This window comes from Medicago sativa, chromosome 4 (genome assembly GCF_051527215.1).
Source record: "Medicago sativa cultivar Bolivia chromosome 4, Bolivia_mono, whole genome shotgun sequence".
Lineage (NCBI taxonomy): Eukaryota > Viridiplantae > Streptophyta > Magnoliopsida > Fabales > Fabaceae > Medicago > Medicago sativa.
In genome coordinates this window covers 97,908,926-97,931,028 of record NC_140752.1, presented here as the reverse complement: position 1 = coordinate 97,931,028, position 22,103 = coordinate 97,908,926, and the positions used below count along the sequence as shown (strand labels likewise).

Here is a 22,103-nt window from a genome sequence, read left to right as displayed (position 1 = left end):
AAGAAAGAAGAAGGTGTGAAATTTTTTGAGAAAATGAACCATATTTATAGGGGAGGGGGGTTAAAAAACGTGTGGGAGGCCATCAATGCCGGTCAAAAAATGTGTTTTTACACTTGACCACCGCCCAAAACGTTTGAAAAACATTTTCTTTGTGGTTCAGACCACCGGCCTAAACTTCCGGTGAAGTCCGGAAGATATAATCCGGATTACGCATGCACTCCGGATTACGTATTCCGGAAAAAGACGATACTGGGGTGTCCCAAAGTGAAACTTGGGACGTTGTGTATGGTGAGGGTTGGTTCGGATTGTATAATCCGGATTGATTCAGCATTGGATTCTTTTGTGTGGCCTGCATTGTACCGACAATTTTTGTGGTGCACAACGCCCAAATACCTCTATAAATAGGGGTCCCTGTTTTCATTACAAGTAAACTACACCAGAAAAAAAATCATGGAATTCCCTGGCTTTGATCCGAACACCAAGCTAGCGGCAGTCTACTACAACGGTGGAACACCACCCCATCTGTTTAGGATTCGCGACGATGTCACCCTATCCGGGCTGAAAGATGAGATGGATCAAATCAACCGTCAACTCAACCGCAGAGACACTAGGAGGGTGGTCGGTGTTGAATATCGATGTCCATTGTCCGACTCAGCCGGATCTCTACGCTTCAGCCGGATGAAACTCACAAACGATGACGACGTGAGAACCATGTTCTCTGTCTTTGGTCAGCACAGCGCTAGAGGACCGATCGAGTTGGACGCTTCGTTGGTTAGATCTGCTGAACAAATCCTGAAAAGTTTGCACCGGCCCAGGAACTACGAAGAGATCAGGGCTCTGCTGGAGGGACCAGAGAAGGAAGAAGTTAGTTTAGATGATCCGTGATAATGTGTTATGTTTTAATTAACCACGTGTTTTATGTTGTTTTAATTGCATGTTAGTTATGTGTTGTTGAATTAAGTCGTTGCTTTATGTTTTAGTTACGTGTTTTATGTTGTTTTAATTGCGTGTTAGCATATAACCCAATATATGCTTTTTGGATTACAAAATCCGGAAATACATAGGGCGTCAGTGTATTCCGGAGAACGTAATCCGGAATGCTTCAGCATAGGATTCTTTTGTATGGACCACATTGCACTAAGATTTTATGTGGTCCAAAACATCCAAGGACCTTTATAAATACACCCTCTCCGGTTTTGATCTTCAATACCAGCAAAACACACAAACACACCAAAGCAAACCATGCAAATTTTTGTCATCAAGCTGATGATCTTTCTAATGCTGTCGCGAATGGATGAGTTAGCTCTCTATTTCACGGCATTATGAAGATCCTCAGCATGCTGTCAAAAATATATAGATAGTCCTTGATGCCTCTTTGATAGATAGAAAACTCAAAAATATCAAGAGGTTTCTATGAGTTAGATCTTGCTGCCTGCCAGATAATATGTCATTTGGCAAGGCAGCAGGACCTAACTCAAAGAAATCCTCTTGAAAACACCTTGCCTTTCTTCATTGTGTTGCAGATCTAACTCTAAAGAAGAGGTTCTTATGAACTCGATAATGTCGGCCTGCCGATCGTAACATGTCAGTTGGCAGGCCGGCAGGATCGAGTTCAAAAGCTCCTCTTCGAACACCTTCCCAAAAGATTCATCATTTATATTATTATGGTTTTTTTTAACTGTTTATTTGTCTTATGTTGCTTTTATTTATGTTATATCTTTGATCTATTTTTTTCCAACGCATTCGCAACGAAAACGATCCAAATAAAGGGTCTGGTACAGTTCGGACTTTACACTCCGGACAAACTGCATACGTTCCGGATTGTATAATCCGGAAACACTCAGTAACATTTAGGTCGGTGACGTTTCACCAAAGGTTAGGTCGGTTAGTGGAGTTTGAATGCATTTTTTTACTGTTTTGAATGTGGAACACGTTTTATTTGACTGTAATTAAGACCTATGACTTATATAAGGCTATAAAAAGGCTTGGATCTTCAACATTTTCCTTCATTCTTCTTCACCTCCTTTCTTACATTTTCTTCAAAAATTTTAAGTTTTTTAGGTAGCTTTTAGGAGTGTTTGTGGTGTCATGTTCATTGTTGACCGCTCATACGACCCCTACAATTGCATTGCAGCTTATGCGGGGGTCGTATAACGGTCAACAGAGACCCTTGACATCAAAGAAAGACACAAAATATGCATATCGTATATGGCCGGATTTTATATTCCGGAAGTTACTAACAATCTTGTCCGGAAAACATAATCCGGACCAGGGGTATTTTTGGAATTTTTGCAGGGCGCGCGAGAAGGCCATAGGGTGGGAAAAGTTAGGGATGGCAATGGGTACCCTATGGGTAGGGTACTACAGTGCCCTTCCCCATACCCGCATTTGTAAAAAATACACGTACCCGTGAACGTACCCTCGTGGCCAACAACTTTAGTCCCCTTCCCCATACCCTATGGGTACCTAAGTGCCCATACCCGCACCCATTACCCGCACTTTAACTATGAAAAGACAATAAAAACATCACAAATGAAATAAAACTACATTCCAATTTTTTTTAAATTAACTCATAAAATAGTACAAATCATAATATTTAGTCAAATAAGAAACATCCAAAGTATCCCTAAAAAATTGTACACGGGCATGATGAAGTTGTTATTTAATTAAGCAGTTTTTTGGTTTAAGTTTAGGTTTAGGCTTAAAGAGCTAAATAAATAAATTAATTATACACCAAAAATAAATAAATTATTTATGATATTTATATAGATATGTATATGCGGGGTTGCGAGTTTGGGCAGTATAGTACCCTTACCCGTGCCCATACTCATTTAAATTTGTGGGTATTACCCGGACCCGTGCCCAAACCCATAAATGCGGGGTTTTACCCTACCCATTGTGGATAATTTTTGCGGGTACCCATAGGGCCTGAGTTCAATTGCCATCCCTAGGAAAAGTAACACTCTTTCTTTTTTGCGTGAGGATTTTATAGTAGTGAAAGTCACTTTTTGGCCGTCTGCATTCCAAACTAATTATTAATCCTAATTTTTTTAGGGAAATTATTAATCCTAACAATTAACCCATTTGAGTTGGCCTGTATTGATTTGGGACTTGAGAATGTGCATTTTGGATTAACTAATTTGCTTTCTTCAAAAAAAATATTAGGATTTTGTTTTACCAAAACTTTTTCTTTTACACCAATTTTTAGACCAAATCGTAATCATTATAGGATTTCAATAGATAATTGGCAATTTGTTAAATAAGTTTACTCGAAATTAGGGAAGTAACCGTATGAAGCAAAAAACAAAAGAGAAAATTGTGATAACAAAGTTCCTAGTAAATGTAATCGAAGTGATTTTTAAATAAGGGTTTTGCTAGAAGACACCTTTTGTGAAGGTGTCTTTTAGCAAGTTACTCTATGAACATTTACGAAAAGACACCAACTTACTTTTATGAAGGTGTCTTTTAGCAAAGTTATAACTAAAAAGTGAAAATCACACCTTGAGGTGTGACTTGCTAAAAGACACCACCAAAGGGTGGCTTGTAGCAAGACCCTTTAAATAAAGTAGAGATAAAATTGAATAAAGAAAGAGTAATGAATAGGACAATTGAAGGACAGTGAAGTGATTTGATTAGGATTTTAATTTTTCCACGCTCCTTTACTTTGTAATTTCCTATTATACCCCCACCAAAAGAATCGGTAGAAAAAAGAACAAACATAAACACAGCCATTCTCCAAAGCCCAAACCTAATAAATTCACTATTTATTTAACTCAAAAAACCAAAACCAAAACCATCTTTCTCATCTCTTCCCTTTCAATGGCTGGTACGATGAAAAAAGTTGACAAGATTCGTCAAATCGTGCGGTTGAAACAACTCATGACACGGTGGAAACAAATCAGCCTCCGCCGTCGTTCTCTTCGTTCAGAACATGAAACCACCACCGAACCATGTGTCACTCCTCGAAGACAACCACCTTCAGGTTTTGTCTTCGTTTACGTTGGATCGGAACGACACCGTTTTGCTATCCCCGCTCGGTTCCTCAATTTTCCTGTTTTCGCTGGTCTTCTCGATGTAACTGAGGAAGAGTTTGGTCTACGAGGTAACGGTGGTTTGGTTCTTCCTTGCCACGTGGATTTTTTCACGGAAATTGTCAAACGCCTTCATAAGAATGAACATAAGTACGGGAAGCTGTCTTTGGAGGAGTTTGTGAAGATGATATCTGACGTGACTTTGTTTGAGTCTTGCAAGGAAAAGGAAAACGTCGTCGTTTTGGCTCCTTTGTTGGAGAGAGCTTTTGTTTAGAATCTTGACTTGTACATGAAGATGGGAAACAGGGAAAGTTTTTATTTTATTTTATTTTTTAGTATGGGTTTTTAGTTCTAATCGTCCTTGAATCCATCTACTAAAAATTTCAGTGATGGGTTTCAAATGTGATGTTGGTGAACTTGTCCTTAAGTTTTGGTTTGTAGTTTGGGTTATCTTTTGCTATTTGTTATGATTGATACCCAATATTTTTCTGCTAATTAAGGATGATCGAATTTTAATGATCAATTACAAATTTTATTATTGTTGTATGTTGGTACCACTCATACTCTAGATCTGTGTTTTTTTTTTTTTCTTTCTTTTCCTTAATGTTTGTACTATATTTTTTGGGATTTAGCATGTTTTTCCTTCTTATAACAGTCAAATTTTTTCATCCTCATAAAAAGTTAAATATTATTGATTAATAGTAATTTTGATTGGATAAAAATTAATTTCTTCCTACTAGTACTGTATTTTTTACAACAATTTTTAATATTATTAATTAATTAATTATTATTATCTGCCATTTGCTTTCATAGTTTTTGTTTCTTAGGGTAACAAGCTACTAGAATAGTAGATGCAGTTGGAGCAGTGGCCGCAGTAAATCATCTCAGCCATTGATGAAAATTTGATGGTTGGAAATTTTAAATTACTTGTCAAAGTCACCATGTGAACCAATTGATCGCTATCCAATGGCTTTAGCTACATTAATTCCAATCAATTGATACCCAAAGATTATGTTTTCCGTTGGAACATCTTTTTTTGACAAATCCGTTGGAACATTTGAAAGTAGGAAAGAGTATCAATAAGATTTAATTTTAATTGTATTATTATTAGATGTGATGTGATAACAAATCAGGCCGATATATGCTCTTCTTCGTATGACAGTTATGCTTTGGTTGGCCACGATGATATTTGAGATGAATTCAGTTTATAAGAGTCAATTTTTTATTTTTTACGAAAATATGTTGTAGAGTTTATTATGATTGAAGTTTACGTAGTTGATCACTCCTTTGCATCGTATCTTTCATTATTAATGGCATTGATGTTTTTTGTTTTGTTTGGAAAAACATATAAACCAATACAAAATTTTGGTCTATTAATGCGAAGATAATTTATTAAATAACATATTAAAAAATATGTTTCTAAGCATAAATCGTTCAAAAAAGAAAATGCTTCTAAACATGCTAACGAGTTGTACCGTGAAAGGTCACGGATGACCTAAAAAAGTCTACAGATGTGTTATAGTGCAAAATCGAGTTTTTTCTTTCTTTCAAGCATGACCTAGCTTAACCTAACCATTCTCACCTAACCTAACATGGTTTTTGAACTAGAAGACGTACGAAAGAGACCTATTTTGGTACACAATCAATAGAAATGAGTCATGACTCTTGAGGAGCTTCATATTTTGAATGCTCCACAATCAAAACTTATCTACAATATGACGATAAGACATTTTAGATAAGAATAAAGAGGTCTAATATTAACAATACGAATTAACAATTGTCATTAAAAATTATTGAATTCGCCGTATCAATCAATCAACTTTTATTCAATGTTTTTTTTTATTGTTATCATATTATCGATACAAAGTTTTTAGTGTCATTTATCGATGACTAATCTCAAATGTTTAAAATCGCCTATGTACAAGTTAATGGTTAAAATAATCCGAGGTACTTCATTCGCTAACCAAAATTGTGTTTTGAAATTAGAAGAGGAAGATGTTTATCTCAGTAGGTGATCGAACCGAAATGAACTCATGAGGCTAAGCTAACCTATATAATCTTTGAGCAACTAGTGGTACTTAATTTTTTAAAAGTTACACAACAGGGCTCATTGTCAATATATATTCTTGTACGCTATATAACATAAATACATAGTCACATAAATATAATAATCTATGTATATTTTCAGGTAGAGTTTTAGCAAAAGGAATCTCATCTTTCTGTTATTTTTCTAATATTCTAATTGCATATTTCCCTGGCCTATTTAACTTTACTCTCAAACCTTAGATTCCACAGATGTTAACAAAATCACCGCTATTATTTTGTCCTTTTTGTTTTGTTATGACAGAAAATTGTTTGGCATGTGTCAATTTTGCCTTGAGAGATTCCATTGATATTTTATTGTCAAAAAAAAAAAAAAACGATGTGCTTTACTCCACAACTTAAAATGAAATTTTCCCTCATGAGTGCGGGTGATGAATTTGTGATCAGATTCCCGTTCTTTTGTTTGGCTCTTGACAATTTTGTTGCAAAATAGTGGCATGGATTGTGACACAATTTTGATTCGGAATTATGTCCATGACATTTTTTATGTGATCGTTGTGGGACCTGTAATTATTGCTTGTATAAATTATAGATTAGTTCTTGATTCTTTTTTCTAATCTATAATTTACGATTAATGATTACTATTATGAACAAGTTGCTATTACGAGTATATACTGTTTGGGAATGGAGAATAACGTACGGGGTATGCTTTATACAAATCCGAACGTGGCTGCCAGATACCAAGAGATCACTTGGTTGAAAAATCATTTATGAACCTTGTGGTACTCGGTTCGGCATCTCCATCACCCAAAAATCCGAACGTGGCTTTGATCAATCATGCAAATTGCTTACCTTTATTTAAAGGGTCATGCTAACTGGTGCCCCGGGGCACTGGTTAAGGATACAAAAAAAAAAGGAAATTCTTACCATAAAAGGAAGCTTTGTTGACTTATTTATGGATTAATTAAACAATTTTCAATGCAATAATTAACATATAATTTCCCTTTTTAGTATCCTTAACCAGTGCCCCGGGGCACCGGTTAGCATTTCCCTTATTTAAAATAGTTATCTTTTGGTTAATAATTAATTAATGAGAATGCGATAAGATAATATTAAATTATTCTTTTTTAATTCTGACATCCAGTCTAATTTTGGTTATGGTCTGATAATATGAACTTAATAAAACATGCTATCAACAACTTTTTTTGCAACAAATTATATTTTTAACTTTTTTTAAGAATCACATCTTTAAAAAGAAAAATTTGATAATCGCTGAAAACATTAGACTCATATGCGAATTTAGCCTATGTTTTTACGTTGAATAAGTCAAATTAACTCATCAAAATTTATAGAATCAAACCAAAACCTTAAAATGAGTACACTCTGAAGTTTCAAACAAACATCATCACTATAATTCAAACAAGTTGCATTATATTTATATATAACTTCATTTTTTTTAATAAAATTTATAAGTTAATTATAAAAGGTGCAGTAACAGTTATAATTAAAAATAAATAAATAAATAAATGTATGAACATTTTTCTCTTTATAAGATTAATAATTTATTTTTGTGATGGACAATAATGAACAAGATAAATGCCTAACCCTCTAACTCTAACAAGCAAAGAAACGCTATCTTTTAGCAGAAGTCGTGAAATCCCATCTTGGGAATATGACTTGTCCACTTCAACACCGTCCATGTACAATTCTCCGTCCTTTTCTATATTCATACTCCATTGCGTTACTTTTAGTTGTAGTTTGAAGTTACTTACTAATACTTACAGAATTATCGGTCAATCTTGTTACTTTGAGGGAAATCATTTGTTATACTACTATTTATGAAAAAATTATAATTTTACTCTAAAGCTTTGGCAGTTTATAGGGGAGGGGGGAGATTTTGAAGAAGAAAAAAAAGAGCGAGTGAAAGAAATAGAAGACGTTGTGAGAAGAGAGTTTTGGAGGATAATTTTTATTGATAATATAATACAAAATCCCTCTTATTTGAGAGAACTCAAGAATTGTATTGAGGGAAAGTTTTTGGAGATTTTGAAGGATTTTTATAACTTTTTCAAATACAATATATGTTGTGATAATATTTTTAAAATTAAAAATATATTAATCAAAAAGTATTTGTTTATCATTCTCTAAAAATTTGTTCTTTCGAAGATTATGAAATATTTTTTTATTTTTCTATATATTTTCAACTCCCCAAAACCCTCCATTCCCCTTCAAACTCTCAAACAAAGCCTTAGTCTACGTATATTTTTCCTCTACAATGAATAGTTTAGTGTATCATTGATAAAATAATAATTAATATTGCATTGAATTTTAATCTTAAAAACATGTAAATGGTAGCAAGTTTTTGTAGAATATTGACAACTAAGAAATCATGGAGATAGGATATTTTTAAAATTGTTTTTGTATAAACTTGAAAGGGTCTTTCCTTATTGCCAAAAAAACACATTCTTTCTTAAGAAACTTATATAAAGAAATCAAAAAATAGAAGTTTATTGTGGAAGATAATAATTTTTAAATTAAAAAAAAACAAATACACTATCAATATAAAAATAATATTTTTTTTTAAGAATATAAAAATAATATTGATTAATAAATAAATTCGAAATATACGTTTGTTTTTCTTTCTATAAAACAAGGATATTAACGTCCCGTGAGCTTAGCTCAATTGTTAAAGACAATGCATAATATATATGCAAGGTCCGGGGTTCAAACCTCGGACGCTCACGAAAAAAAAAAATTTAGAAAAAAAACAAGGATATTAACCACTTGATCAATTTTAATACCATTTTTTTACGGGAAATTGCAATACCTTTAAAAGTATTTTAATTTGTTTTAGTACTCCCACAAAATGGTATCAAGTTCCGTCACTGGATAGAGTAAATATATGTATGCAATCGACTTAAAGGTATTAATATAACTTTTTTTCAGCTAAGTGCGCAGATTCGTTTATAAAAAGAAAAAAAAGTTCGAGGGACATAAACAGAAAGGTTCAATTAAGCATATGTTTGGTTTTACATTGTTTTTTTCTTTCTCGCATGCCAAAATAATTTTACTGCATAAATAAACTAACAAATCTATTATGACTAGTTGTTTCATGCTGGACATGAGTTGAATGGGATTTAATCACCATGATAAAGACAAGCTCAATAGATAAGTATGAAATATAATTAAAGAAATGAATGTTGAGTTAAACAATTTCGATCATATAAAAATTGGTTGACTTTAATCGCCTGATATATTTTTTAGCATTATATATATCTCCCAATTTGATGTGTAGCAAATGAAAATTAGATAAGTTGCAAATTCCCCTCGAAAAAAAAATATATAACCTTAGAATATCTCTGATGTATACTCTCCAAGTCAGTCGTTGCACTTTGATATTTTAAATTAGGTTTACATAAGCTCAGCTGAAAGGACACTATTCTATGGTTGATAAGACCATCCCCAATGGTGGTGTCTTTACCAATTAAGACACCGTAACTAATAGGTACCCCCATTGGGGAATTTTTTTTTGGGGGTCTCTTAAGACCTGGGGTCTTATTTAAGACCTCCAACTTTAAACGGGATCCGCAGGCTTTTAATATTAAAAAATTGAAATGTAGTGATATAAAGTTAATGATAGTTGATTAGTGGGTCCCATTTAAGAACTTTGTGTGAGATCTGGGTTGGAGGGATTGAGTGCTTATTAGGTACTACTATTAAAAAATAATAAAAGAGTGATGTGTACGTGTGGGACCCATTTGAGTACCCAAAAATGGGTGTCTCCATTGTGGATGCTCTAATGATCTTGAATGCGATACATGCACGCCAGATTGACATTTGATGGCACCGTCTCATACAAGTCGTTGTCATCATGGCGACAATTAATCAGGGAATAATCAAGTATAGATGAAATAACGGTGGCATAATAATTAAAAAGAAAAATGTCTCTGTGATTAAATACCTCAAGACTTTTTTAAGATGACAAAGAGTGTTGATTGAATACTACAAAACTTTTTTTAAGTTGTAAAAAGTCTCGATTGAATACCACAAGACTTTTTTATAATTAAAAAATCTTTTAAAATCCCTTAGAATCCTAATCTAATACATCCCCTTAGGCTTTGATTAAGACTCTTGGAAGTTTGTTCAGTTGTCAAGAGGATAAAAGGAATTCATTATACTCCATCCGTCCCGGAATATCTGAGCCAGTTTGGTTTTTCACACAGATTAAGAAAAATGTATAAATAAAGGGGAAAGTGAAATATATTGAATTGAGAATGATAAAAGTAGTATTAATTAGAGTTATATTGTATTGGGAATGATGAAAATTGTATTGAAAATTGAAATGACTCAGTTATTTTGGGACACTTTTTTTTAGTAAATAGGTCAGATATTCCGGGACGGAGGGAGTAGTTCATTCTGGACAAAGTGGATCAACACCTAAGTAATTGGTAAGTCCAAACTTTGTCTTTCATATGGAGATTAATCTTCAATAAGTATGTGATTCAAGCTCTTATGAGCTATTTTATGCAATTTGTTCATTTGTGTAAGAGTATTTATGATGAGGTGGATAAAAGTGTACAAGTTTCTTTAGAGCATCTACAATGCTAGAATAATATTTGTTTTTTTGAAGCATTTTGGTGGGATTCAAAGATACCACATGTATTAAGAACATTCTTTCTTTTTTACTCATATGCAAAGAACAATATTTATGTTCTTAACTTATATTAAAGGGTCCTACAATTGACGCCACAAATTTTTATTTATTTCAATATTTTAGCGAAATTTTAGCGAAATTAAATTTATTCTTCTTTTAAATCCAATAGAATTTAATTAAAAAGTATACTTGAACACAAAAAAAAAAAGGAGAGTGCTAACCATTGCCCTTGGGGCATTGGATAAGGGGATAAAAATAGAAATATAATATTGGAAAATGGTAAAAAGTGCTAAATTTAACTTTTTAAAAATCAAAATGTTGTTGAAACCAATGCAAACATGCTACTTTTAGCTTCCTTAACCATTGCCCTCAGGGCAATGGTTAGCAAGACCCAAAAAAAAAATATAAAAACATTCATAACGTTTGTGCAATGCAGAAGTTATGGGACAGCCGTAGTACTTTTCCGTATGCATGCGGATACTGAAAAAGGTAGCCATTCTTCTCTGTCATCTCCCCTCAGTCCTCACATGGATTCACAATGAATTGGAATTGGACCATTCTATACTTTTTTTTGGTAAAATATTAATTGGTAAAATATCAATTTTAGTAGTAATTGATTAAAATTTTAAGGCTAATGCTAACATGTGCTCCAAGGGCACATATTAAGAAATTTAAATAGAAATAATGGTCTTAAAAGTTGTGCATTCAACCTTAGTCAATTTTTTAAAGTCAAAATTTTGATGTTTTCTATGAAAAACTTCTAATTTTGGATTCCTTAACTTGTGCCCTAAGGGCACAAGATAACAAGACCCAAATTTTAAGCAAAGCATCATCGGTTATCCTTTTTTCTTTGTTGGAAAGATCCTTTTTTCTTTGTTCGAAGAATCATTCATGGGTTAACCTAGGTAGTCCTAGTCAAAAGCAATTTAAAGTAAAAAAAAAAATTCTCTGTTTAGTCTAGTGAGTCACTCCAGCACATGGCTTTGATGCAGATTAGTCACTAACTACTCATACGTACGGAGATTGATAATAGGGACAGTAGATCCGTAATTTATTGATCTACACCATCCGGTTATAAATATAAGCAAAAATTCATTTTTTAGATACATTCAATAAATGATGTATGTTGTCTACAATAAAGACCACATACATCATTTATTGAATGAATCTAAAACATGAATTTTTGTTTATATTTGTGATCGGAGGGTGTACGTCTCTCTTGTTGAAAAGTAACTTTCCATTAAGTCTTAAACCTTCCTCTTTCTTCGCAAGTTTTCGGGTCAGCGGCCGCTGTTTACTCTGCTACAAACAAGCACCCTTTCACAGTCATTCCTTTGCTAAAAAAAATTGAAGAATGTTAGGGAGTACTCTATACCCTTTTGTTGGTATCCGGGGTTTGAACCCCAAACCTTGTACTTCCTTCATTTTAAAATGAGTGTCGTTTTAGCTAATTGCACACAGATTAAGGAATGAAATAATATTGTCCAAAGATATGATATTTTTACTAAAATAGCCTCGTTAGCTACTGGTGCATTTGCCATCATTATAAATTAAAGTACAAAATGATACTTTGAAAGTTGTGTGGATAATAATAATTAAGGGTACTATTAGAAAAAAGTAATTAATAGTACATTGAAAAGTGAGAATGACATTTATTTTGAAACAAATTATTTTTGCTAAAGTGACACTCATTTTAAAACTGAAGAAGTATATATTATTAATTGTGTTTATTAACTGAGCTGAGTTTACAAAGACAGATAGTACCCTATACCCCTAAACATTGGTTAAACAATTTACAAAACTTCTATTGAATTCCTTAACTAGTATTCCAAGAAAACTCGTTAGTAAGATAAAAAAAATTAAGTACCATCTAAATATCTTAAATTTGTCAAAATAAATTTCACAATTTTTTTCCGTAGGAATTAAACTTTAAAATCAAGCATTTCATCATAACAAAAAAGTTATTGAATCCTAAAATTAATAAACAAGCAAAAAATCACAATAAATTTTAGTTTTATATAATATAAGGTTAAATGTGTATATTTTAGTTATATATAACCAGTGAAAATACGGGTATTCACGTGTCCATCTTTCCACTCTTTTTATTGCTCTAAAGATTAAAAAATTTGAACGGTATTTTTTTATTTTATGAAATTTTGATTTTGATAAACTATAAATATAAATGTTCATTGCTTTCAAGTTATAACAAGTCAAACTAACCATGATTATTTATTTCAATGACTTCAACAATATAATAAAAAAATACAGTTTAAATTCTTTTTTAAATGATACCGACAACAATCTTTATTATAGAAAAAATTGTTTAAATGTATAATTGATATAATGAAAAAATAAGTATAAATATATTGATCTAGTTTGTAACACTTTTTAAATGATAAGAGAAAAAAAAAACCATATATATATATATATATATTCATATTGTGTTAGTTAATTTTTTTTAATATTTAAATTTAGGAAAATTCTAAAGAATGTCCTTGTGGCCTTGGATTAGGAAATAAAAATAGAAATTTTGTGTTGTTTACAATGCAAAACTACTAATTTTGGTAACCTTAACTAGTGCTCTAAGGACACTTGTTAGCACGACCATTAAATTTATTCTTATATATTTGTTACATGTGTTATTTATATTGAAAATTGAGTGTATTTTTTAAAAGAGAAAAAATCAACCCAAAAAAGTTAAAAGAGGTTATTTTCTTTATATATAGTATAGATATAGATATAAGGTTAAATATGTATTTTGTTACAATAATATGAGAACATTATATATTCTGTCCTTACCTTTTTTAAGAATCTACCTTACTTAATTTTAATAGCTTTTAAATCTTGTGAAAAATATCTCATGTCAAACTTGGTGTTGGAAAATTGGCATTAAAAAAGGGTCGAGCATAAGCTACACACCCTTTAGTCCTTTAACCTCGACTAAAGCCATCGTTATGATACAAACGGTCTCACATTAATTGAGGATCAATGTTATATTTTGTAACGAAAATTGATATTTGTATAATTAATTTTCAAAAAAATTTTTTACATTTTTTTCTTATATTTCTATTGTATTCTTATCTCTATTGTTTTTTGAGTTAAATATGTTTTTAGTCCCTATAAATTGGGATCTTTTGAGTTTAGTCCTTACTTAATTTTAAATGTTCTTTCAGTCCCTAATTTTTTTTATGCACTGAGTATTAGTCCTCAGTCAATTCAAATTTATTTAATTTATGCTTAAACTCTTAATTTTTTGAACAATTTTTTGTAGACGTGTTTAGAACATTACTAAATGTTTCTCCGCAAAAAATTATCGCAAAATTTGATTTATACATCAAGATTTTGTTACTTTTTATCTTTAACTTTTGTCGTTTTAAAAAATTCATATTTAATTCGTTTCATGTTAGAAAATTCTAAATTTAGTAAATGAACCTTTCATAGTGTTCTAAACTTGTCTCAAAAAATCGTTCAAAAATTTACGAGTTTAAGGATATTAAACAAACTTTGTTTTAGCAGGGACTACAATTATAAGATTTTTTTTTAGGGACTAAAAGAGCTATTAAAATTAAGTAAGGACTAAACTTAAAAGTTCCCAATTTTACAGGGATCAAAAACATAGAGTAATGATATTTTGACATCCATTTGAAGACAACTTTGTTGACAACCTTGTTTTTCTCACTTCTTATTGGTCAAAAACAATGGAGAGAGAAAAAGGAAGAGAGAGGATAACAACATCATGTGAGTATGAGAGAGAAAGTTGTCAAAAAGTGGTTGTCAAAATATCATTTCTCAAAAACATATTTAACCCTTGTGTTTTTTCAATAGAAAAGGAGAGTTTTTTTTTTTTATATCACGATTAGTGATTGATGTCTATGTTTTTTTGGGTTAAATATGTTTTTGATCCCTATAAATATGTTAACTTTTCATTTTAGTCCCTGTAAAAAATTTCTTCAACTTTTAGTCCCTAAAAAAATTTTCATCTTCACTTTTAGTCCCTTATTTAAAATAAACTCATATATATAATTCATATTTTTGAATAAAATTTTGTAGAAAAAATCAAAATATTACAAGAATATCTCCAAAAAAAAAATTAAAATTTCTTTACAAAACATGAATTTAATATGAATTTTTATATTGTTTACGGTTAAAAATTCATATTTAATTTGTGTTTTGTTAAAAAATTCTAATTTTTTTTGAAAAATATTTTACAATATTCTACACATTTCTGCACAATTTCATTAAAAAATACAAAAATTAACTTAAAAATATGAACCAAAAGTAATGATTGAAAATTTTATAGAAACTAAAAGTGGAAGGAAAATTTTAGAGAGACTAAAACGAAAAATTGATATATTTACAAGGACCAAAAACATATTTAAACTTTTTTTTTTGAGGAATTGATGTCTATGTTTTGTATTGGTGATTAGTGTATGGGAGTTTTAGTTTTGTTCACAATCAGTTGCATTTTCTTTGGCATATCTTATATCTTTATTAATGAATTTATCTTTTTTGCCTGTTTAAAAAGAAAGAGAAATGGATTACAGAGCTACAGTGTTCTCTTGAAGGACCTTCACAATAGGGACAATATATTTCTCAACTGAATAGGCACGGAGCATGCAAGAAGCAGAGGATTGTGTCGGGTAAAACATGGAACACGCGTACCAAGTACAGATTCGTTCTGTTCAGTGGATCAAACGTGTCAGTAAGTGAAATCGTTGACCTACTGTAGTGTAAACGCGTGTGTTGTACGTGCACGGAACTTGTGGAATGTTACCTTAACACGCTGCTACGCGCGTGCGTGATGCTAGGATAGCTGACTGAACCGTGATCTTGGCCGTTTTTACAGTTAAACGTACCACAGGATTCACTGACTGAACCGTGATCAAACGGTGGGAGAAAGTCATTTTTTTTATCTCAATTTTTTAAAATTTTACAAAAAAAATGTTTTTAGTCTTGAACTTGAATTTAATCTCTAACAAAAAAAATCAAGGACTAAAATTAACAAATCTTAGGAACTTAACATAAAAATCGCTGTTTAAAAATATTGGGAAAAAGCATTTCAAGAATCCAATTTCATCAATAATTGTCTGTTTAATAATAGATTAATAATGTCTTTTCAAATGTAAATAAATAAGTTATTCGCAAGAAATTCATTGTACATTTAATTAGTCTATGACTATTGTCTTGATAATTTTTATTGTTGAAAAAAGTTTCTCGATAGTTGTTATTGAGACCGAAAGTATCAAAACATTACAAATAAATTTATCAATCTTGTATGTACCAACAAAAAAAAAAACTATCAATCTTGTAGTAATTTTTTTACTTTATTATTTATGCTAATTTTTACAACTGAATTTGTTTTGGGTAGCTCAATATTTATTATTTGAGGTAGTCGAATATAAATACATACCGATCAATTCAAGAATAATATTTTTTTTGGGGTAGGGCAACCCCTCCCATATGAAGGGATACTCCCCCTGTAAAGGACCCGTTTGTTTGGGCTTTATTTTGAAGGAAAAAAATCTATTTTTTTGACTAAAAAATCGCTTTTTTATTTTATTTTATTTTTGTAGTGTTTGTTTTAGATTAAAAAAAATCATTTTTAGCTTTAAAATGAAAAACTATTTCAATTAGCTTTTCCAAAATATATATTTTTTTCTTCTAAATACAAGGAACTCAAGTGTTATAGTTTCAAATTATAAAAAAAAAAAAAATTTATGTTAATGAACAAACATAAATAGCTTTAATGTTCTTTTAAAAATCTCTATAAAAATATTTAGCTTCTTTTAACTCAAAATCTATTTTTTTTAAAGTTGAAACAAACGCACCCAAACATAAACATAATAATAAAAGGTTTATTTGACTATGAATTTAACACTCTATTTTAAAACTCAAAATTTCACCCCTCCCATTTTATGTTTATTCAGGATTTTGCCTCCACAAAATACTTAAGTTCATTTTAGTTATAGTGCTGACTTGAATTAAACTATATTAGATAAATATCCATCTAATTAATTATTTATATAAAATGCTCTTTTTGTTTTTTAATGAAAAAATGAATACTTTTTTTCTCCAGGAAAAAACCAAAAAAAAAAAAAAGCTAGAAAAAATGTAGGATAAACCAAACAAATGTAAGACCATAATATTTTTAAAAAAATAAACAAAAATAAAATAAAGAACCAAAAAAATACTAAAAAAATAAAGAATCAATCTGAAAATATTAATTCAGTAAAAAATGAACTCAAATGTGGAGGGGGTAAAATCCTGAAATTATCCCGATTCGATCAAATTCGGGGGGAGGGGGGTAAAATTTAGAGTTAGAAAATATGAGGGGAGAAATCCAGATTCAATCAAAATGGGGGGGGGGGGGGGGGGGGGGGGATAAAACTACATTATGTAAGTCTACATAATATTTATACAATTGTTTCTTAAAAAAAAAATATTTATACAATTGTTTCATCCAAAAATTGTCCTATGATTTCAAGAAATGGAGACTATAGTTATCTTATGTTCGACTGAAAAGTAAGTAAATTCTAACAAAAAATTGTTTAAATTAAACTCAAATTATTTTGAACAATTTGTTTTTTGATGAAGTTTATTAACCACTTAAACAAAATTGTTTAGTTATATAAAATAAAGGTTGTCTCATAAGTCCTAGCTCAACAAAAAATGTCGAAATTGTTAGGCCGAACGTCATGACTAGGGTTCGAACCCCGGTACCTCCACTTTGTGTGAGTGAGTTTATGATGGCTTTGCCATCTCTTCTATCTACCAAAAAAAATATAAAATAAAGGTGAAAAGTAACGAAAATTAACAAAACTAATTAACGATGGCTATTGAAAAAGTTGTTTTACGACACGTCAAAAAAGCCAGATTCATGGTGGAAGATATTAAACGAGAAAACCGGAAACCATATGTTTAGTGTGGAAAACTTTGAGGGTGCCATTTTAAAAAAAAGACACATACAACAAACAGGTTGCAAGTCCTACCACTAAGTGGATCGTACCATCATTAATTATTTTTTACTTTTTTCAAAATTTTGTGTGTCTTTATCTCTTTAAATCGAAGAAATTATAAAATTTATAAATGAAGAGAGTCTTAACTCGTCTATGAAATAATCAGCGGAAGTTCAAGATTCTCATTAGGAAGGTAGATGTATGGTAGAATGATCAGCACACTTGCCAAAATAACATTGTCACGCGTAGCTCATATTATTTGTATCACATCATCTTAAATCCCAAAGATCAATCAAAGATACAACGCAGGAGGACATTTACTTAAACATAGAAAAAAATAATTATAAAAATAAAAAAAATAACTCAAATAATAGACTTCTTAATTAGGTTTTAAGACCTTACAGTGAAATAGGCTTTTACGGGCTTACAGTGATAGACAAGTCTTATAGTGGATTAGGCTTCAAGGCCGATTTAGCCTATTTAAAAGTAGATGAAATGGACTGTTAATGACTTAAATATAAAATAAGTCTGTAAATAAGCTCTCAGGCCATGTCAGACTTTTAAATAGGCTAGACCAAACCAAAAATAGACCTACAAAAGACCATATGTCAAGCTCGGGTTTGTAAATTTTTTCATAAGTTAGACTCAGGTCTATCAAAATCTGGCCTGGATATGAACAATTTCCACCCCTACTTATGGTTTCAAAATGTATCTTTAGGGGAAGCTTATCACTTAAGTGGGACACGATCCATCCAAAAAAACATGTTGTGATGCAATGTTGTGGGATCGAACTTTGAGAAAGAAAAAGTCTCTATCATAGACCTCTAAACCACATGAATCATTTGCTCTGATCTCGCACAGTATTTATGTATAACATTATTTTTTGAGGCATGTATGTATAAACATAGTGTTTTCAAGCAAAATATATATGCAAAATTACATGATTCGTCATTTAACTTAATTTTAGGTTATACCTTTGTAATTTATTTTTATTGTTTTATTCTAATATAGTCTTTTATATTATAAAATGACACTATCTTATCATTTTTTATAAGTTTTTTTTAATGAAATATGAGTTTTTAGCTTTATATGATGAAGATTTCAATTTGTTTATGAGTTTGGTGAGTTGTTAATGAAATTTATTTTGTGGTTTTTTTTTTGTTGATAAAATAGGAAGATTATGTTGACTTTTTTATAACATAAAAAACTAAATCAAAACAAAAGGAAGATAAAAGACAAAAGTGTTATTTAAAAGTTAAATGATAAATTACGTAATTTTGTCAAATATATATAAAGTATAAACACTATCAAACCCTTGGAGTTGACATACTGCGTGTGATTAAAAATATTCAATGGATGAGAGAGTTTCGGTTATGGATGTGGAACTTAATTTACGCGCGTCATCTTCTAATCTACTAAACTAGTAGTAGTACTAGTCTGTCTATCTATCTATCTAGTATCTATTATTTTTATATATATTATTGGAGAATAGTGTGCAAACCCTATTCCCAATCCTAATCCACCTTTAAAATGACTGTTTTACCTTTTTTTTTTGTTGAAAATTATTGCTTCCAAAAAGAGGTTTGGAGGGAGCGTAGCATAGGACAACACTTCACAACTTTTGGCACTAGATCACTCATGTTTTTGTTTAAATAAATGTATCAAGCAAATTGATGAGGACTGATGATTTCTTCATGAAATTTCGATGGTTGCTAACACTATTATAAAAAAATACTTCAACACAATAAAAATTAAAATGAAACACATTGCTGATGGCTTGAATTAAAATGAAACGCATTGTTGATGGCTCATAATTTCTTTGAGTAATTTGATGCTCCTATTATTAGTGTAAAATAGAAGCCTAATTCACCTTTAAAGTTGAAATTCAAATTGCTAATGGCACTATCATAAAAAAATTAATGATGGATGATGATTTCTTTCAATAATTTGATACTCCTATTATTAGTGTAATGCAAGGCTTGAACATAGTGTTGACCGATGATGATGGTGAAGATATTAATTTAACTTCAAATGTTGTTTGCACGGAAGTTTTTCGAAATTTATAATAACAAAGCTGATAAATTCATACAATGTTTATTTCTTCCGATTGTAAATTCAATGTTTTTAGTTTTCGTATATTTTTAATGATATATTTATTTATTTTATCACATATTAAACCATAAGACCCGTGCGTTGCCCGGGTCGGCCAACTAGTTTATAAATAACACTAATTCACTTTTTTTTAAGGAAAATAACACTAATTCACTATCAAGCTGTGATGAGCGATGACATGCATTCGTCATGACCACGACCCCTGCAACAACCGCAGTATTCATGCATGCACATTATATTGAGACGTACTCCGTTTAATATTTAATGTGTCACCTTGTGCCACACTTGCAGTTATTAGCTCAGAGCACCTTCTAGTGGGGTTTCTTTCAAATGATCCTTTGCACATTAAAGAGTGTGTTTCAACTTTCAATGGTTATAGAGTATTGGAGTCATCCACATAATTAGGGATGGGAATAGGCTTGGCCGAGTTAGGTTTTGCAAGTCCTAAGCCTGTCCTGACATAATTTTTTAAAACTTAGGTCTGGCCTGCGGTCTGTCATATGCCTACTTTTTAGGTATGGGCTTGGCCTTCTGAAAGCCTGATACGACCTGCCAGTATGTTTAAAAGTCAATATCTTATGAACATCTTTAAGTAAGCAATGTGATCTAAGTTTAAATGGACTAGTGAACTAATAGTTCAATTAGATTAAACTCTCATTTGATAATCAACACGAGGTTTTAGGGAATTCAACTATATATTGTATCATATTTCTATTCTAGTTTATAATAATACATTTACATATGCAAAAAATTAATGTATACTAATAAAGCTTAAATTATTGAAAAAGTTTACAAATTTATATTTTAATTCAAAGTACAAAATATAATATAATAATAAATAATATTATTCATATTACTTAAATAGGCCGGCCTAATAGGCTTAAGAGACTTTTTGAGAGGCCTGTGACCTGACCTTTTAAGCTAAATATGTTTAAAAAAAAGCCTAGGCCTTCTCTATTTAAGAAAAAAGCTTGGCCTGACCTGACCTGTCGTAGGCTAGGCCGTATGCCGCTGTAGGCCGGCCTGACCTATTCCCATCCCTACACATAAATAATCGTCTCCAAAATATTAAAAGTTTGCTTGGTGAAGCCACCGTGTGTTTCACTTTTTTTCTTATTAATTCTTTATAACTTGTTAAATGAAATAAAATAGAATGTAAATGAAATATTAATTTGTAGAACCGTCACATTTTTTTTGTTAATATAAAATTTTGGGATAGGGAATAAAATGTCTTCAAAATCAACTACATTTATATTACATTTACCTTGTTTAAAAAAAATAGTGGAGCTGGGCTCTGCCCTCTTTTTTGTACCAAAAAAAAATAAAAAATAGTGGAGCTCTAAAATAAACTAGCACTGTTTTAAAGTAACGCGGTGAAGTCTACTTAGGCCGAGTTGCACTATTGAAGTGCTCTTAGTACACATACGCACATAAATATTTATATGGTACGAATGTTGTTTGTATATCTAAAAAATCAATATTGGATTGGTCTAAATAGTAAGAGACTTGAGTCCTTTAAGTTAGTAGTTAAAGTTCGATTCCCAATTTATGTGTGCGAAAAAAAATTGTTTGGAAAAGGAGAATCCACCTTGTATGTCTAATAAGTTCTCTGTCGGATATTAATCATTGTGAAACGACTTTAGAAACTTCGCACATATATCATGGTAAATGGAAAATAAAAACTTGTATATTCAAAATACTCGATTACTGTTTAACAATCTATTTTGAAATATTTTTGTTAATACGGTATCATTTATTTATTAATATTAAGGTTGCATTAGTTATTTTTGTTAATTGTATCTCATGAAAAGATCAATAACTTCATCCAAAAAAAGATTTTTATAAGGTTGTAAAATGTAATTCTTGAGTTGTATTGAGTTGAAGTACCGCCTCTATTCTCTGATGATATATTTGATTTACAGAGATTAGAGAGACAAGAATCAATGCATAAAATATGCAAGGTCCGGGGTTCAAACCCCGGCCACTACCAAAAAAATTTATTGTTGGATGGTGAATTTTGAGCGGTGTTTTTGAAATGGAATTGTGTAGTAGGTCCAAATGTTCAATACAGGGGATACTGGTGATCCTCTTAATATATGGAGGGTACTTTTTGCACAAAAAACAGAACAGGGTGGTGTTAAATGTAATCCGCTTCCTATTCTTCAATGAGTATTTGTACATTGCTCTGCGTCCCATTGACATCAAATAAATACATATTTCTTTTCCCACCCTACCTACAAACCTCTCTTTCACCCTCTGTATTTCCAATTCTACCCATTTGGATTATATAATCCGAAATTAAAAAAA

At 31.0% G+C, this 22,103-nt stretch overlaps 2 protein-coding genes across 2 annotated transcripts; both read left to right on the top strand.

Annotated features, from left to right (window-relative positions):
- The first annotated feature begins 450 nt into the window (after positions 1 to 450).
- Positions 451 to 885, top strand: LOC146934412 (uncharacterized). The gene has a single exon (XM_085707912.1). It carries the CDS (start codon positions 451 to 453, stop codon positions 883 to 885), a length of 435 nt encoding a protein of 144 aa, XP_085564038.1.
- A 2,837-nt stretch (positions 886 to 3,722) lies between these two features.
- Positions 3,723 to 4,577, top strand: LOC146934411 (auxin-responsive protein SAUR26-like). Its single transcript, XM_085706288.1, has one exon. The coding sequence runs from the start codon at positions 3,820 to 3,822 to the stop codon at positions 4,303 to 4,305; it is 486 nt and encodes a 161-aa protein (XP_085562414.1). The 5' UTR covers positions 3,723 to 3,819; the 3' UTR covers positions 4,306 to 4,577.
- The last annotated feature ends 17,526 nt before the right edge of the window (positions 4,578 to 22,103 follow it).

Excerpts from the sequence above, each read along its gene's own strand:
- LOC146934412 (XM_085707912.1), top strand. The coding sequence starts at position 451 with ATGGAATTCCCTGGCTTTGATCCGAACACCAAGCTAGCGGCAGTCTAC.
- LOC146934411 (XM_085706288.1), top strand. The coding sequence starts at position 3,820 with ATGGCTGGTACGATGAAAAAAGTTGACAAGATTCGTCAAATCGTGCGG.